Genomic DNA, 17,909 nt, shown 5'->3' on the forward strand with positions numbered 1-17,909 from the left:
TGTGTGTGTGTGTGTGTGTGTGTGATAAATTGGTTCAATTTCCTCGAGTAGAACATACAGATAAACAATGCGATTGAAGCTATGTTTAGCTTAAAGAAACTTCATTAAGCGTATATTTTAAAATACTATAGAGCATCAGTACTTCTATTGCTTCTTGTTTCTGTTATATCTCTGTTTATTCATTTAAAGTAAAACCATTTATCTTTTTTTTAAAGATGAATTAGAACTCGATGAACGTGGCGAATTGGCCAAACGATTTGAAAGTTTTGAAACAGATTACGCTGACATAATTCCTATATTGGAAGGTTGGGATAGATTTGCAGGCGAACTTTATGTGGAGGTAAAGACTTTTCTATTAAACAATTTCTCGGCCTTCGTAACGAAACGTTATATATATATATATATTCATTTTTAAGACTAAGGATACGAACATGCCGAAGAGATCTCGCGATCGAGGTCGAGGTTTTAGGCTAGTTTTAGACGGAAGCATTTATTGTAGCATTTCTCATAGCAAAAATCGTATCATCGATATCCTACCGATGATGTAAAGTAGCAAATGATATAGCATTTCCCATGCCATGGCATATCCTATGGCATTTCTTGTCGATAGAACCTGCTCTATTTCGTAGCATTTTCCCCAGCATTTCTTCTGGTCCGATTGCAGCGCCGTGGTGTGTTAAAAAGAAGCGAAAGATTTTGGGCTAAATATCCATGCTCTTTGTATTGTGTGGGAAATTGAATTGTAGTAAACAAAAATGAGTTGGATTAGGGATGCTTTTTGTCCCCATACTTCTTTGTGATTTTCGTTTTTTAATATGGCCGGCGAGAACTGTTGTTACAATTACTATAGCTTTAGCTACTTCACGCTTAATTTCAGAGCCATAATTGCGCTCTTCTCCAGTGATTTGTTTGCTACGTCACGACAGATGCTTATCAAAATGCTACCGTTTAAAAGCACCATATACTTTTGATGCCATAGAATATTATATGAAATTTTTGACAGCACATCTGTTACGATAAATGCTTCCGTCTAAAACTAGCCTAAGTCGCGGTTGCACCCTCGATACTGGCACAAATCCATGGATTCAAATGAGTAAGCGCATGCCGAAGATGTACGCTACATCGCGACCTAGAGGTCAACCGTGAAGGCGAATTAGTGGTCGCGATGATAAACAACCGAGTTTGTTTTTACATCGATGTTCAGCGGAAGCATCGCTGTGGCTCGTGTTCTCATTGGTTCTCCCTGAAGCGCTGCACGGAATAAATTCTTCATTTGTTTCGAATTTCGTCTGCAGAGGATTGTGTGTGTCTATGCTGGAGAGTTTTTGCTGCAGTATTAAATTTGATTATGAAAGACATATTAATAGAATTAGTGAGGAATATTCCAGCAATATGGGATAAAAAACACAAACAATATCATAATAGGCACGTTTTAAATAGAGAATGGAAGAAAATAGCAACTGACATGGGAATATCAGATAAGTTATTATATTTATTTGAAAATTATATTATAGCTTATTATTATATAAGGCAGTGGCGGTTACAGGGAGAGGACTTTCGGGCTGAGTTCGTAAGTTGTGGGATTTCTAAAGGAAAACAGAAGCTACTGCTAATCATATCTATGCTTAAAAACTCCACCCCCCCTCCCCAATTCCGAGATTATTATAAAAAGGGTTTCTTCTAAATTTGTTACTGATATAAGGTAAAGAAATACTTGTAAAAACAGGCAAGTATCCATAGGAAGGAAATGTCGAATAATGGAATTACAGTGACGAAACTTCATTTGCTGAAGTTAATACCCCCTCCATTTCGAAACCTGAAGACATACTTTTTTTTTTTTTTTTTTGGTAATTTTACTGGCAAATGATTTCTAGTCTGCGTGTTGAAAGAGCGCATTTCTTCACAGAATATTGAAAAAATGTAAAAATCTTTGATTTATTGATAAAGATGGACAAGAGATGAGACTCAAATATTTTTTTTCGAAACAAGAGACGATTCCTTGGCATTTCTCATATCTCGTCTCGCTTTCATCTCTATTTATAAACTTTTTGGTCCTTTCAATTTCAAAATGTGGTTTCACAGCAATTTTTATGCACTGACGGAATAATTTCACACGCGTCACAGTAATGTTTCTCCTCAAACTGAGAACTTACAGCGAGGGTGCGACCTCCTCGCTATGTGCGCTCTTTATCCACCGCGACTTAGACATCGAGGTAGCGACTGCGACTTAAACCTCGACCTCGATCCCGAGGTCTCTTCGGCATGTTCGTACCCTAAGAGTAAATGCATGCCGAAGTTACACCGCGATCGAGGTCAAGGTTTAAGTCGCGCTCGCTACCTCGATGTCTAGGTCGCTATGGATAAAGGGCGCACATAGCGAGGAGGTCGCACCCTCGCTGTTAAGTTCTCAGTTTAAGGAGAAACTTTGCTGTGACGCATATGAAATTATTTCGTCAGTGCATAAAAATCACTGCGAAACCACATTTTGAAATTGAAAGAATCAAACAGTTTATAAATAGGGATGGACGCGAGACGAGATATGAGAAATGCCAGTCTCGTCTCTTATTTCACAAAAATATTTTAAAAAATGAAATGAAATATTTAAGTTTTACGTCCCATTCCTATACCGGTTAGGTTAAAGGAGACTATGACGATGAGTAATGAATGAAATGGTGGAATGAAGAAAGTGGAGGAAACGGGAGAACCCCGAGAAAACCCACGAGCACGATGTTTGTCCACCACGAAGTCCACACGGCGGGAGCTGGGTCGAACTTGGGACCCCAAGCACCGGAGGTGAACGCTCTAATACTGAGCCACCGTGCCCCCTGCAAAAATATTTGAGTCTCGTCTCTTGTTCATCTCAATCAATATTCTAAACAAAGATTTTTACTTTTATTCAATTTTCTGTGAAGAAATGCCTACTTTCAGCACTAAGGCGAGAAATCGTTTCCCAGTAAAATTTAATAAATAAATAAATCAGGTATATCTTCAGGTTTCGAGCTGGAGAGGGTATTATCTGCAGCAAATGAAGTTTCGGCACTGAAATTCCATTATTCGACGTTTCCTCCTTATGGATACGTGTCAACCTTTAAAGGTATTTCTTTACCTTATATCAATAACGAATTTAGAAGAAACTCTTTTTATTAATCTCGGAATTGGGGGATGTAGTTTTAAAGGATAGATATGATTAACAGTGGCTTCTTTTTTTCTTTAAAAATTCTACAATTTATGGACTTCAGCCCGAAAGCAGCCTCCCTGTAACCGCCACTGCCTTATATAATAATAAGCTACAGTACGTATAATTCTCAAATTAATAACTTATCTGACATTCCCATTTCAGTTGCTATTTTCTTCCATTCTCTATTTAAAACGTGCCTATTTTGATGTTTGTGTTTCTTATTCCACATTGCTGAAGCATTCCTCATTAGTTCTATTAATATGTCTTTCATAAAAAATATAATAGTGCAGCAAAGCGTAGACACACACAATCCTCTGTAGACGAAATTCTAAACAAATGAAGACTTTATTCCGTGCAGCGTTCCAGCAATATGGGATAAAAAAACACAAACAATATCACAATAGGCACGTTTTAAATAGAGAATGGAAGAAAATAGCAACTGACATGGGAATGTCAGGTAAGTTATTATATTTATTTGAGGATTATATTGTAGCTTGTTATTATATAAGGAAGTGGAGGTCACAGGGAGGGGACTTTCAGGCTGAGTTCGTAAATTGTGGAATTTCTAAAGAAGAAAAGAAGCTACTGTTAATCATATCTATGCTTAAAAACTCCACGCCACCCCCCAATTCCGAGATTAATATAAAAAGGGTTTCTTTTAAATTCGTTACTGGTATAAGGTATAGAAATACTTGTAAAGACAGGCACGTATCCATAGGGAGGAAATGTCGAATAATGAAATCGCGTGACGAAACTTCATTTGCTGAAGTCAATACCCCCTTTATTTCGAAACCTGAAGACATACTTATTCTTCTTCTTCTTTTTTTGTAATTTTACTGGTAAATGATTTCTAGTCTGCGTGCTGAAAGAGCGCATTTCTTCACAGGATATTGAAAAAAATGTAAAAATCTTTGATTTATTGATAGAGATGGACAAGAGATGAGACTCAAATATTTTTTTTCGAAACAAGAGACGATTCCTTGGCATTTCTTATATTTCGTCTCGCTTTCATCTCTATTTATAAATTGTTTGGTCTTTTCAATTTCAAAATGTGGTTTCACAGTAATTTTTATGCACTAACGGAATAATTTCACACGCGTCACAGTAATGTTTCTCCTCAAACTGAGAACTCACAGCTAGGGTGCGACCTCCTCGTTATGTGCGCCCTTCATCCACCGCGACCTAGACATCGAGGTAGCGACCACGACTTAAACCTCGACCTCGATCGCGAGGTCTCTTCGGCATGTTCGTACCCTAAGAGGTTAGCGAAAGAACGTAGAGCATAGAATCTTCTCAGTTGCAGCAAGTGGCCTGCCAATAAAGGCAGAATACCGATGATGATGATGATTCAGATACAACCAACCAACACAATAAAACAACTTGCTGTAATATTTCAGATAATATATTTTTATTACATACATTTATTAAATGTTGTAAATTAACAACATGCTATAAATCCAAATAAAGTTAAGCTGATTATGTTCTTCAAACAACTGAGGAGAGTTTTTTTTAAAAAAACTCGATAGAGTACAAATTTTGAGAAACGGAGGTATATATGAGATAGGTATGCTTTTTATGCTCCCAATCGAAGTGTGAAATCAGAATTGGCAAATCTCAATATGTGCCGTGTGTATAGCATACTTAATCGTGTTCGTTTTGTCAGCACTCGATAGAGCGAATGCACAGCGATTTCTCAAAACTCGATACAGCACATAGCCGAAACACCGACCTGACAAAGAAGGTCTCGCTTCACGTCTACATCTGTCACTAGAGTTACATAGAATGAACCAATCTCTCGAAAGCACATTCAAAGTCACGGATGAATGTATAAGGTTTTATCTGCTTTGTTACATTTTCTGTTAGATCTTGAAAGAAAAATAGAAACGTATCCATCCACTATTCATTTTTTCAGATTCATGTCAATTTCAACATAAAAACAGTGTAGTAATGACCATGCCCATTGCCTTTTTGGAAAGAAGTACAAAATTTACATCTATACGTCCTTCTTTTCCATCAGAGGACACATGTACATGGCTCCTGATTGTGTGTTTGTTACGGTTGAGAAGGAGCACAGAAGAAAGGAGGTTATTTTGTCATCCAATGAATGCTATCGAAATCTGAAATCCCATGGATTTCTTAAAGTTCTCAATAGGGACTGGCAAATCAAAACACTCAAGGAAACTTATCAGAAAATTTAGAAACCAAACTTCCCATTTCACATAGGGATGCAACGTGTCATATCGTACAGAAGTATGTAGGGGAGACCGGGGACAATTGTAACGCGGATCAATTGTAACATTGGCCATTACTTGTAGAAATGTTTCGAAATATCATTTGCACATGTCATTGGAGTCACTCATGCAAGGCGTATTTGGAAAGAAAAAAAAATGTTGTTAGTAAAGTGTGGAAGACTGGACAAGGAAAAACCTGATTTTAACAGAGGTAAGTAAATTTTTAACTGGCTTGATTTTATTTTCTCTTGATAGATATGCGTTTACTGCAAACAAATACCCTATGAGTGTGTAATCTATGTTCTTTCCTTGACAACATGAATATTGTGTTTGATGCTTTGACTCAAGGTAGTTACGAGAAATCATGGTATTTATCACTGATCGTTGAACGGGTACAAATGTAACATGGCTATCGGGGAAGATTGTAACATGTTACAATCGTCCCAGACAAAGTTGTAATTGAACCATTATCAAAATAAACTAGATATAATCGAAGATAATACAATTGATGTAATTAATAAAATAACATGTGTATTAAGTATATGCTTTTCCTTGGCCCCAAGTACGTAGGGGTAACTCGACAACCCAAAAAAATCCTTGGTGGCCTTAGTGTATATCATTATGGTTATTATAGGGAAAGAACAGACTTTCATCCTATATTTCATTATGGGGCCTCCCCTAACGTCTTTATACATCCCCACAAACCTTTGTGGCTGGCTGCGGTTCACTGCTTTTCGATGTTTCAATATGTTCCTTCCTTTTGATATCTTTAAATAGCCCATAAATTTTTAAAGACTCATATGTCAAATAGGCTGTAACGCTTAAATTTCCAATAATGTTAATTTAATGTAGATATTTTATTTTATATTTATATCTAGTACGAATCATAAAATTTTAAATAAATTTTGAAGAAAAGGAAAAAAATCCTATTCATGATGTTTTCCTTTTGGGCCATAATTATTGGTTCGTCTATACCAGTAGTAGGCCCCCGCGTATATTGCGCCGAGTCAGCAAAAATTTTCTCGATTCTGATTGGCTGAGAGAGGTCACGTGACGTTAGGCCCCGCCCACGCGGGAAATTCAAATTTTTCAGGTCACGTGGTATGACGTCATGAGTCACCCCGCGGGGAAATCCCTCACACAGGATTTTTGAAATGTGTTCCCTTTTACGGGTAAGATGAGTGTTTATGATTGGTTGACAAATGTCACGTGATCTTAGACCCCTGGGATATTTGAAAATTCGTTCCCTTTTACGGTAATATGAATCCTTTGGTACCACGATGTTGATTGGCTGATAGAGGTCACGTGATCTTAGGCTTTGGGACTTTTTTAAAAAATGTTCTCTTTTACGGGTAAGATGAGTGCTTTGATACCTTGAATTTGATTGGTTGATAGCGGTCACGTGATCTTAGACTCTAGGATATTTCAAATTTGGATATCCTCTTTGATGAGTACTTTGCTACCTCGATTCTGATTGGCTGATAGAGGTTACATGATCTTAGACCCGCTACACGGTGAACAGGTCACATGGTATGACGTCATGTTTTACCCTTGCAGGGAAATTCATCACTCGGGATTTTTGAAATTCGTTTTTTTTTTACGGGTAAGATGAGTGCTTTGGTACCTGAGGTCACATGATCTTAGGTCCTAGGATTTTTTAAATTATGGTATCAATTTTGATGTTTACTTTGATACTACGATACTGATTGGCTGATAGAGGTCACATGATTTTAGACCCGCCACACAGTGAACAGGTTACATGGTATAACGTGTGGAAATCCCTCACTCATTTGTTTCATTTTATGTGTAAGATGAATGTTTTGGTACCTCAATTTTGATTGGCGGATAGAAGTCACATGATCTTAGCCCCACCCCATGCGGGAAATTCAGAGTGATATGATGGCGATCCACCCTTGACCAGGGATTTTAGAATTACGTTCCCTTTTATTGTTACTGTACTGAAGTTCATCTTAAATATTATCGTTTCCTTTTATGTGCAAGATGTCTGTTACCTTGTATGTTTACGTATGAAGATCCTGTACTTGAATTAGCGTGTCTCTAAAAGGATACATTTATTCTCTAATGATGAAAGAGGGTTCCGTTCTTGTCGCATGTAGATTTCTTATAACACATTGTTGTGAGTTTAAGCGATTTATTGCTCAGTAAGCGCTTCATTAATGGAAACAGTGTTGCCAGATTTTTTCTTACCTAAACTGCTCCGATTCTTTTCGAAACGGTTCCGCAGAGTACAAGAAATTTTAAACTAAAATTTTTTCGAACTAAAAAAATTTCAAAACTAAAAAATTTTAAACAAAAATTTTCAAACAAAAAATTTTCGAACTAAAAATTTTGAAACAAAAAAGTTTCAAACAAAAAATTTTCGAACCCCAAAAAAAATTTCGAACTAAAAAAAATTGAAACAAAATTTTGTCGAACTAAAACATTTTTTAAAAACAAAAGTTTCGAACTAAAGATGTAAATCACATCTAAAAATTTTCAAATCAAACTTTTTATCGAACTAAACTTTTAAAATTTTCGAACTAGAAATTTAAACCAAGTTTTAGAAAAATCCTAAGAAATGTTTCTCCAGGAATCGAACTCAGGTCTTTCAAACTAAAGATGTGTATGCTAACCGTTTAGCTATGAATGAATTCGGTTTTAATCGTGCTTGGTGGGTTTCGAACCATGGTTCTTGAAAAGGATACACATATACTTTAAGAAAATAAATCTGACAGTGTAACGTGGATTAAAATAAAATGCTGATAGACTTCTTTGTGTGACGACATAGAAGCACATATGATTGAAAATGCAAACGTCAGCGGATCGCATTACTTTTGTTTTATTACGAACGTGTCAGCATGATTCATGAAAAAAGCAAACATTGACATTCTCGTATGGAATATGAGGAAAATGAAATGTCGTCACAGTTACGACAAGTAGTGACATGATCCTGGCAGAAGGGAATTGGCATCGGAATTGCGATACTATTGAGAAACGTGAATGACGTCACGATCGATTGTTACACATCGTTTTGGTTCGTGATTCATGACAAAAGCAGCGAGCGTTTTGATTGGTTCGTTGTGATGTCATTTTATAAATTTCCTCGTTTCTGATTGGCTGACGGTGACATCGTTTTCACAACGACCTAAATAAAAATCTAAATTTCATTTTTCAAATCCTACACCGCTCTCAACTATCGAGTGAGAAGGTTTGTTCTTGAAAAGTGTCTTCATTTAAGAAGCTTTACTGCACCGACTTTTTGTTCATTGAATTTGAGGTAAGTTCAGTGAGATTTTATTTTTCACACAAGATTCGAAAATCATTTTTATTTTATATTTGTGGGCGGATCACGAATACACTGTTTTACTTTAGTACGAAATATTTAGACTATGAAGAAATTAGTGGAATGGGAAAGTGGGAGTACGAATCAGGACCCCACACATTAGAAGTAAGCACGATAAATGATATGGTTTAGCGTCCCTTTAGCGAGCACCCGTCGGGAATTGAACCATGGCCAGAAAAATGTGTACGCTTAGTTTTGAAAAGAATACATTACAAAATTTCAGAAACTATGCCTGAGAATAATATGGTTCGATTCTCTTTGAAAGCATTAGCGTCCCTTCAGCTTAACGTGATATTCGGACAATCACCCGGGATTGAACCAAGGCCAGAGGTGTGTACGTCAACCATTTAGCTTAGTTTTGAAAAGAATGTATGATAACGCGTGAGAATATTAAATTTCAGAAAGCTTGAGAGCGATCCGATGTGAAAAGCAAACCTCACCGTGGATTGAACCAGGACCTTCCACATCCGAAGCATGTACGCTAACCGCTTAAATAAAAAAGAGTGCATGAATATTTGGTTAAAAGATTTACGCTATACAGATTTTGTTTTGACAATTACGTATGCGTAACGTTAATGTTCGGTGAATCTCTTCAACTTGCAAACGCATCATTTAAAGGTCGTTGTGAGTAGAAAAAAAATGCTTACGCGTGCTTTATCACATCTCAGTACTGTTGAAACATTCATTCATTCATGCATTCTTTTTATCACTATAGAATGGTAGGTCAGTTACATGCTGATGCAATGGTCTCAAGTTTGACAGCAATAAAACACTCATTTCAGTAACATAATTATTTTTTAAAAAACTTTGATTTCTAGTACACGTGCTTTCATAAGGAGATTCTGAACGACACCGCCAGGAATCAAACTCAGGACCTTTACATGAATTGCTTAGTTAAGAATTTATCATGAATGTTATGATTTCCTGTTTATCAGGTGATTAAGATTTTTCTTTCTTCTTTTCTTTTGTAGTAAATTCACGCTGCTCAATTCCTTTTTTCCCATTACATATTTGTTTTACCGTACCTGTTTGTTTGTTTTCATTTTAATCATGGCCGAATCGGGTTTTACTGTTTGTAATGAAATCACTCGTCATTATAGACGATTTATGTACGTTTATGTATTATGAGGTGTGCACGTCAACCATTTAGCTTAGTTTTGAAAAGAATGTATGATAACGCATGAGAATATTAAATTTCAGAAAAGGCTTGACATGCCCCCGACGTGGAAAAGCAAACCCACCGAGGATTGAACCAGGGCCTTCCACGTCCGAAGCATGTACGCTAACCGCTTAGTCACAATAATAAAAAAAAATACGCTATACAGATTTTGTTTCGACAATTACGTATGTGTATCGTTAATGTTTGATGAATCTCTTTAACTTGCAAACGCATCATTTAAAGGTCGTTGTGAGTGGGAAAAAAAAATGCTTACGCGTACTTTGTCACATCTCAGCACTGTTAAAACATTCATTCATTTCATGCATTCTTTTTATCACTATAGAATGGTAGGTCAGTTACATGCTGATGTAATGGTCTCGAGTTTGACAGCAATAAAACACACATTTCAGTAACATAATTATTTTTTTTAAAAAAAAACTTTGATTTCTAGTACACGTGCTTTCATAATGAGATTCTGAACGCCCCGCCAGGAATCAAACTCAGGACCTTTACATGAATTGCTTAGTTAAGAATTTATCATTAACGTTATGATTTCCTGTTTATCAGGTGATTAAGATTTTTCTTTCTTCTTTTCTTTTGTAGTAAATTCACGCTGCTCAATTCCTTTTTTCCCATTACATATTTGTTTTACCGTACCTGTTTGTTTGTTTTCATTTTTAACCATGGCCGAATCGGGTTTTACTGTTCGCAATGAAATCACTCGTCATTATAGACGATTTAACATTGAGGGCAGAATGCTCGAAATTCAATTCAACGCACCGCCCGTAGGAACCGATATCATACAGTATGTACATAACAGTTTCCAAGCAATGCTAGACCATTTATTAGCCAATGTTGACGATGAGGCGATGGTTGGTTTATCGGTAATATCACCACGAAATACCAATAAACCATTTTGGGTGAGTTTTCGCCAAGCACGAAACTTGACACTGGAAACGATGTGGGCCTCGTTCGAAAGAGTGTTACAAAGTAACAATGCATTTCTCCTGCACGAGCCATTCACCGTGCATTTTCATCGTGTGGATATTCCACGTGGCTATGGCGGCGGTTTGCGGCAAGGAGTACTTCAAAACGAAGAATTGTTACGAATCAAGCGAGGGATTGTACGTGTAAAAAATCAAGATTCAAGGTGCCTGGCGTACGCCCTTGTTATTGCTATTGGCCTGAAAAAATACAAGAATGTAGATGTAAAACGATATACACAGTATCAACATCAGAGAAAATGTATTGTGGACGATGAAGTTGATGCGTTATGTTCAAATGCAGGAGTCAATTTGGATCATGGTGCCTGTGTAAATGAAATACGACAATTCCAGGCATACCTCAAAGAATATAAAATTACAGTGTATACTAGTTTTTCAGGTCATGATATCATGTACGAGGGGCCCAATGATGAAAATCGCACTCCCATAAATTTGATTTGTTTGGCTGGCCATTTTGACATCATTCAATCTTTAACTGCTTGTTTTGCAACCAAGTTCTACTGTGAAGCGTGCCATAAAAAGTATAGTAAACGTAATGAGCATGTGAAAAATTGTCCTGTAGCATGCTCCAAATGTTTACAGAGACCTCTATGCGACAAGAACCAAACGCCGGTATTATGCAACGACTGCAATCGTCAATTTTACGGCGAAGAATGTTTTAACAATCATCGTAATATTGTATATCATCATGGGGAACCTGTATGCAAAATGGTGAAGCAATGTACTAGATGCTACAGAGTATATTCCTTTGTACGAAGTGGAGAACGCCTTCATGATTGCAATGAGATCTTTTGCAATGTTTGTAAGAAGATTGTTCCGGGATCGCATCAATGTTTTATGCTTCCTGATCGACAATGCTTGAAACCAGGTGTTCCTTCACTCATGCACGCAAAGAAAGCCTTATTGATATTCTATGATATAGAATCTATGCAGGACACGAATATTGGCGATAATACGTATGTACACATTCCAAATTTATTGGTTGCACAACAAGTATGTTATGCATGTGTTGAAAACAATAATATCCAGCAGTCTTGCAGTACGTGTGGTCAGCGTCAGCATATTTTCCAAGGAGAGGATCCAGTTTATAATTTTCTTCAGTACTTGCGGGAACGTCGTCCCAATATAAATAGGATTTTCTGTGTCGCGCACAACGCTAAGGGATACGATGGACATTTTATCCTAAAGGCTATGGTAGAACAATGCCAATGGAGACCCGACGTCATATTAAATGGGACCAAGATACTGAGTTTAACGTTGAATAATCTGACGTTCATTGACTCGTTGAACTTCCTACCTATGGCATTAAGTAAATTGTCAAAAGCGTTCAATTTACCCGCAACCAAAGGCTACTTCCCGCATTTCTTCAACACCAAGGAGAATCAATCGTATATTGGACCACTTCCAGAAACGAAGTATTATGGTGCAGATGAAATGGCCGTCGAAGACAGAAACAAGTTCATGCATTGGTACAACAATCATCGTAATGACACGTTTGATTTCCAGAAAGAAATTCTCAAGTATTGTATTCAAGATGTCAATGTACTGCGACAAGCATGCGTTTCGTTTATGACGTCATTTGAAACAGAAACCAAAGTGAATCCCTTCTTGGAGACGATCACGATTGCCAGTGCTTCCAATTTAGTATTCCGCCGGAATTTCCTCAAACCCAACACCATTGGAATTCTACCGGCACATGGCTATCGATGGAGAAGTACCCAATCGATCGCTGCAATGCAATGGCTGGCCTACATTGAAAAAACCGAAGAAAAACAAATCTTACATGCGGCCCGACAAAAAGAAGTGTTTATTGCGGGATTCCATGTTGATGGTTACTACCAAGATCCTGAGACGTTAGAGGAGCACGTCTACGAGCATGCCGGCTGCTTTTATCACGGGTGTAAAGTATGTTTTACTACAGGCCGTAATCAGCCCATCTACAACAATCCAGAAGACACCATGGAATTCCGTTATGAACGAACGCAAAGAAAAAATGCAAGACTGCGTGAATTGGGGTACATTGTACATGAAATGTGGGAGTGCGAATTTAATCAGTTCTTAAAACAAAATCCTGCAATGGCGACGTATCTGAAGAATCACCCGTACATGAACCGCAGACCATTAAATCCAAGAGATAGCTTTTTTGGAGGAAGGACCAATTGCGTGAAATTGTACCACCAAGTCGACGAAAAAGCAGGAGAAGTAATAAAATATTTCGATATTGTCTCGCTTTATCCTTACATCAATAAGTGTGCTAAATACCCTGTAGGGCATCCACGAATTTATCTACAGGGTGATGAAAATATACCACCAATAAATAAAGTCAATGGTCTGATCAAAATGACGATATTACCAAGTCGCCATCTTTATCATGGTCTCCTGCCTTACCGATGTAACAAGAAACTACTCTTTCCACTGTGTGCTGCGTGTGCCGAAGAAATGAACCCAGACCCTACAGCAACGTGTACGCACAACGATCAGGAGCGGTGCCTCACTGGAACATGGGTATCATATGAAATACAGAAAGCAGTAGAATTAGGATATCAACCAGTGGAAATTTTTGAAATTTGGGATTATGACATTGAACAATATGATCCCATCACGAAAACAGGTGGCTTGTTCACGGAATATATCAATACGTTTTTGAAATCAAAAATGGAAGCGTCTGGCTGGCCCAGTTCCTGTGTCACCGAAGAAGACAAATCAAAATTCATACAAACCGTCCTGGAGCGTGAAGGTATTGCATTGGATCCGTCCAAAATTGAAAATAATCCTGCACGAAGAAGTTTATCTAAGCTTTGTGGGAACTCATTATGGGGAAAGCTTTGCCAGCGTACAAACTTTAGCCAGACCACAATTATTGATCGGCCGGAAGAATTTTATGAAAAACTCACTTCCCCCGACATTAAACTCCATCAAATTGTACCCATCAATGATACGATGTTGTATGCATTCTGGGAGTACAATGAACATGTGCCTGTTCAAAACCGAAACACCAATGTCGTGTTAGGTGCATTTACAACATGTCAGGCACGTCTGGAACTGTACAAGTACCTGGAAATGTTGCAGGAACGTGTTTTATATTTCGACACGGATTCTGTGATTTTTACAGAAAAGCCCGGGGAGCCAACCATTGAACCTTCAACGTACTTGGGATGCTTATCGAATGAGATGGAATCTTACGGACCACGAGCATACATCAAGACATTTGTCAGTGGAGGACCAAAAAATTACAGCCTAGAAATATACAATCCGGATACCAACGTCACCAGTTACATATGTAAAATTAGAGGATTTACATTAAACTACAATGCAGGACAACAATTAAATTTCAATACGCTAAAAGAAATGATTACAAATCAATGCCGTGGACAAGTCACCATCACTATCCCCCATAAAATATGCAGGACCAAAGACCATACCATCGTCACACGCAAAGAAGAAAAAATGTACAGTATCCAGTACACAAAACGTCGATTTAAAGAATTCAATTCTTATGATACGGTTCCGTACGGGTACGTTAAAAAACAGAAGTTTATTCTCCCCTTATATAGCCACAATGAAAATAAATCACAAATGGCATGGTTGTGGGGGGAGGATTGTTTATGCTGTAATGTCAGCCCCTCCGAGGAAATGCGTAAGCTCCAATAGGTTCTTTTATTTCGCAGGGCTCAAACTTCCCGGTGGAGGTACATCGCAGGCGCAATTTTCCCTGTTCTTGAGGTAGGGCGCAAATTTCCCAGACGCAAAATTCTCGACACCATTCGAATGACCTCGGAAGACTATATCTTTTTCAATACTTTTTTGTATTATTTTACTCGAGATTTCTTCATAGCTTCTTATTAAAATACTTACTAATATATCCTCATTTTATTGTCCTAACCAATCAATATGGGTATGTTGTCAGTGAAATATTTAGATTGATCGAGCCTCTGGTGTGTAACCACAGTATTTCATATCATGCCCCCATTAGAAATCTTGGCTAAACGAACCAATATATGTTGCCAATAAAATAGTTTAGAATGATTGAGCCCCTGGTAAATAACCACAGTATTTCGTGACAGACCCCCCCCCCTTCCTATTACCATATTCTAGCTACGTGCCTGACTCAGCTAATTCTCTACATTCTTTACCAAGCACACATTTTCTAAAGCGGAAAATGCTCTCTAAATACCTAAGCTCATTATTTTCAGCAGATGCACAAACTGGGTAACATTCTATCTACATGAATGTTATATATGTCGATTACTGGAAACCGCTTCTCGCTATCTATTACCATATTTACTATATAATGATTAACGTTAAAACCGGAAATGGTTGATTTGTACCGCTTCCGGTTTGAATATTACATTCATCAGGGAACTCGATTCTTAACTATTGACTCTGTACATCATGGCCAAAATTGATTGGTAATCCATCAGATAGTTCTTGAGACTGTTTGTTTCACTGACGGACAGAATGAATATATGGCTATAGAGTTTTGATAAACTAAATTCGTTAATGAGTGATGATGGAACAAATATAAGAAAGGGAACCAAGAGTACCACCGGGAAAATTTTCGAACACAAAATTAGCCATCGAAATCCCACATGTCCTGGGTTAGAATACCATAGATGAAAACTCTATCACTGAGTCATCAATCACCCGCTTATTAGTTTTGTTAATTATTATATTAATATAAATTAATGAAAGCCTGCTTATGTTAATTATTGAACAATTACATTGTATACTTCGTAAAGTCAAAAATTATAAATTTGTATTTACTGTACATACAGTGAGTGCAGAAAGTGTTCGTACACCTATGCTATTGAAACGAGAATGCCTGCGAAAAAGAAACAGAAAATTTAAGAAGTGTAATAACACACACAATATGAATAATGAAAACTAAGCTTTATGAATATATCAATAAAGAACCACAAAGACAAGTTTAATGGTCAGAAAGTAAATAAATTCCGTAGAAAATGTATAGAGTAGACGCAAAAAGTGATCGTACACCTGACGTACGAATACGAAACAAAGATACCACAACTGGGGTTCACTAGTATTCACCTGAGTATACACCTCTGTATAGCATGACGAGTAACAGAATGAGTTTAATTGTGAATAGGAGTGAAAAAACTGCACGGTGGGCTGTCGAAATGGGAAGCAACCGAACAGAAACAAATTAGGAGACAAGAAAAGTAATTATTAAAGTGCATAAGAAGGATAAGTCTTTGAGAAAGATAGCAAACCTCTTGGGCAGATCCAGAGGGGGGCGATCGGGGCCATCGCCCCCCCCACAAGAGGAAACTTTCTTATTTTATATATAAATAAAACCATCCATAAAAGTTTGGAGCTCTTAAAAGTAGCAGTATTACTGCCGACCGCCCCTTCCCCAGAAGTCCGTCCTGGATCCGCCCCTGTATAGAGTAGCTACAATCGAGTATTTTCCGCTGTATGTTTGGAGTCGTTGTCTTGCTGAACAATAAATTGTTTTCAAGAACCATCTTCTGCGCACTAGTATGGAGATATTCCTTTAATATGTTAATATACACTTTGTGGATCATCACTCCATCGATAAGGTGGAGACGACCCACTCCTGAGGCACTCATACAACCCCAGACGAGCACGGACCCTCCTCCGTGTCTTACTTTAGGGACGAGATTTTGAGGATTTATCTCTGTATTCACCTTGCGCCATACCATACGCCTCCCATTGGACTCGATAACATTAAATTTACTTTCGTCCGAAAATATGACCCTATTCCAGAAAGAAGCCTGATCCCTTATCTTTATACTCTTTTTCAAACTTTAGTCTCTTTATACGATTTGTCTTGTTCACCCAGAACATTTTCCTGGCTATCCGACCATGATACCCTGCAAATATTCCGCACTGTACTGGCTGATACTTTAACACCGCGTGTTTCCAGATCCGTTGCCAATTGCACAGCACTACTTTTTGGAACCTTTTTTCTTTCCCTAATAATGTAACGTTTAACTTGTTCACTCAACACTCTTGGTCTTCCAGTTCTTTATTATTATTATTATTATTTTATTGTTTTTTTTTATGGTTTCGCACAGTGATAGAAACATTATACATCGCAATTATTGTGTGTACTGTTGAACGAGGCCTGTCTGCAAGGTTTGCCAGTCAGGTAACTTATTGAAAATTTTTGTACAGTTAATATATACACTTTTTTGAAAAAACGAGAAATTTTGGGGGATAACATGCAAATTATTAACGAATCGAGTATTGTATTTATGGACGTTACTGTTTTCAATAAATAAGTGTTTGTTACTTACGGTAAACAAGATAACTTTATATAGATACGCACAAGGTAATGGTAATATTTTTTGTCCTCGAAAGATGGGCTTGCAAGAAGATTTTGGTGACAATCCAAACACAACCCTTAGTGCTTTCTTTTGTAAGCGAAACTTGCTAATACATTCAGTAGAATAACCCCAAAAAATAATACCGTAAGTTATTAAAGAATGGAATTTTGCATAGTACACCGAAACTAAGGCCTCTGTTGTGACATTACCTCTTAGTCTACGGAGGCCGAAACAAATACTACTTAATTTTTTGTTGAGTTGAGAAATATGCTCATTTTCCTAAACCACTATTCACATCGTCAATTTTGGAATTAATTTCTTGGGATACTACCTCTCGATTTTTCTCAACATCATTTGCTAATATTTCTAAGTCAGATTTGACTTTATTTACATCACTCACTGCAGAAGCTATCTCACCCGAAAGTTCTAATCTAACCTGGTTTAAGTTTTGCATTAACTGTGATTTTACTGACTGAATTTCAGAGTTTACAGTCGACAATTGAGCCTCAACAGAAGACAACTTTCTGTCCAGTTTTGTTTCCAAACTTCCAATTATACCTTTTAGACTTTCCAAAAGCGGCCCTCCTGCTATTTCAATTTGAGGGACCGATTTACGTGACACTACCGTGTGTTCTCTGTCAATTTCACTGGGGTTATCACCCGTCTTGTTCATGGCTGAGCAC

The 17,909-nt window shown here is 37.4% G+C and overlaps 1 protein-coding gene across 1 annotated transcript in view; it reads left to right on the forward strand.

Moving 5' to 3' along the window:
- The window catches only part of LOC145685811 (hydrocephalus-inducing protein-like), a 461,224-nt gene that overhangs the window by 208,120 nt on the left and 235,195 nt on the right, over positions 1-17,909 (forward strand). The window contains exon 16 of the mRNA XM_081758381.1: positions 216-340. Within this exon, the coding sequence (XP_081614507.1) occupies positions 216-340 (125 nt within the window). The remainder of the gene's footprint in view (positions 1-215; positions 341-17,909) is intronic.

This window comes from Thermobia domestica, chromosome 1 (assembly GCF_964235325.1).
Source record: "Thermobia domestica chromosome 1, izTheDome1.hap1.1, whole genome shotgun sequence".
Classification (NCBI taxonomy): domain Eukaryota; kingdom Metazoa; phylum Arthropoda; class Insecta; order Zygentoma; family Lepismatidae; genus Thermobia; species Thermobia domestica.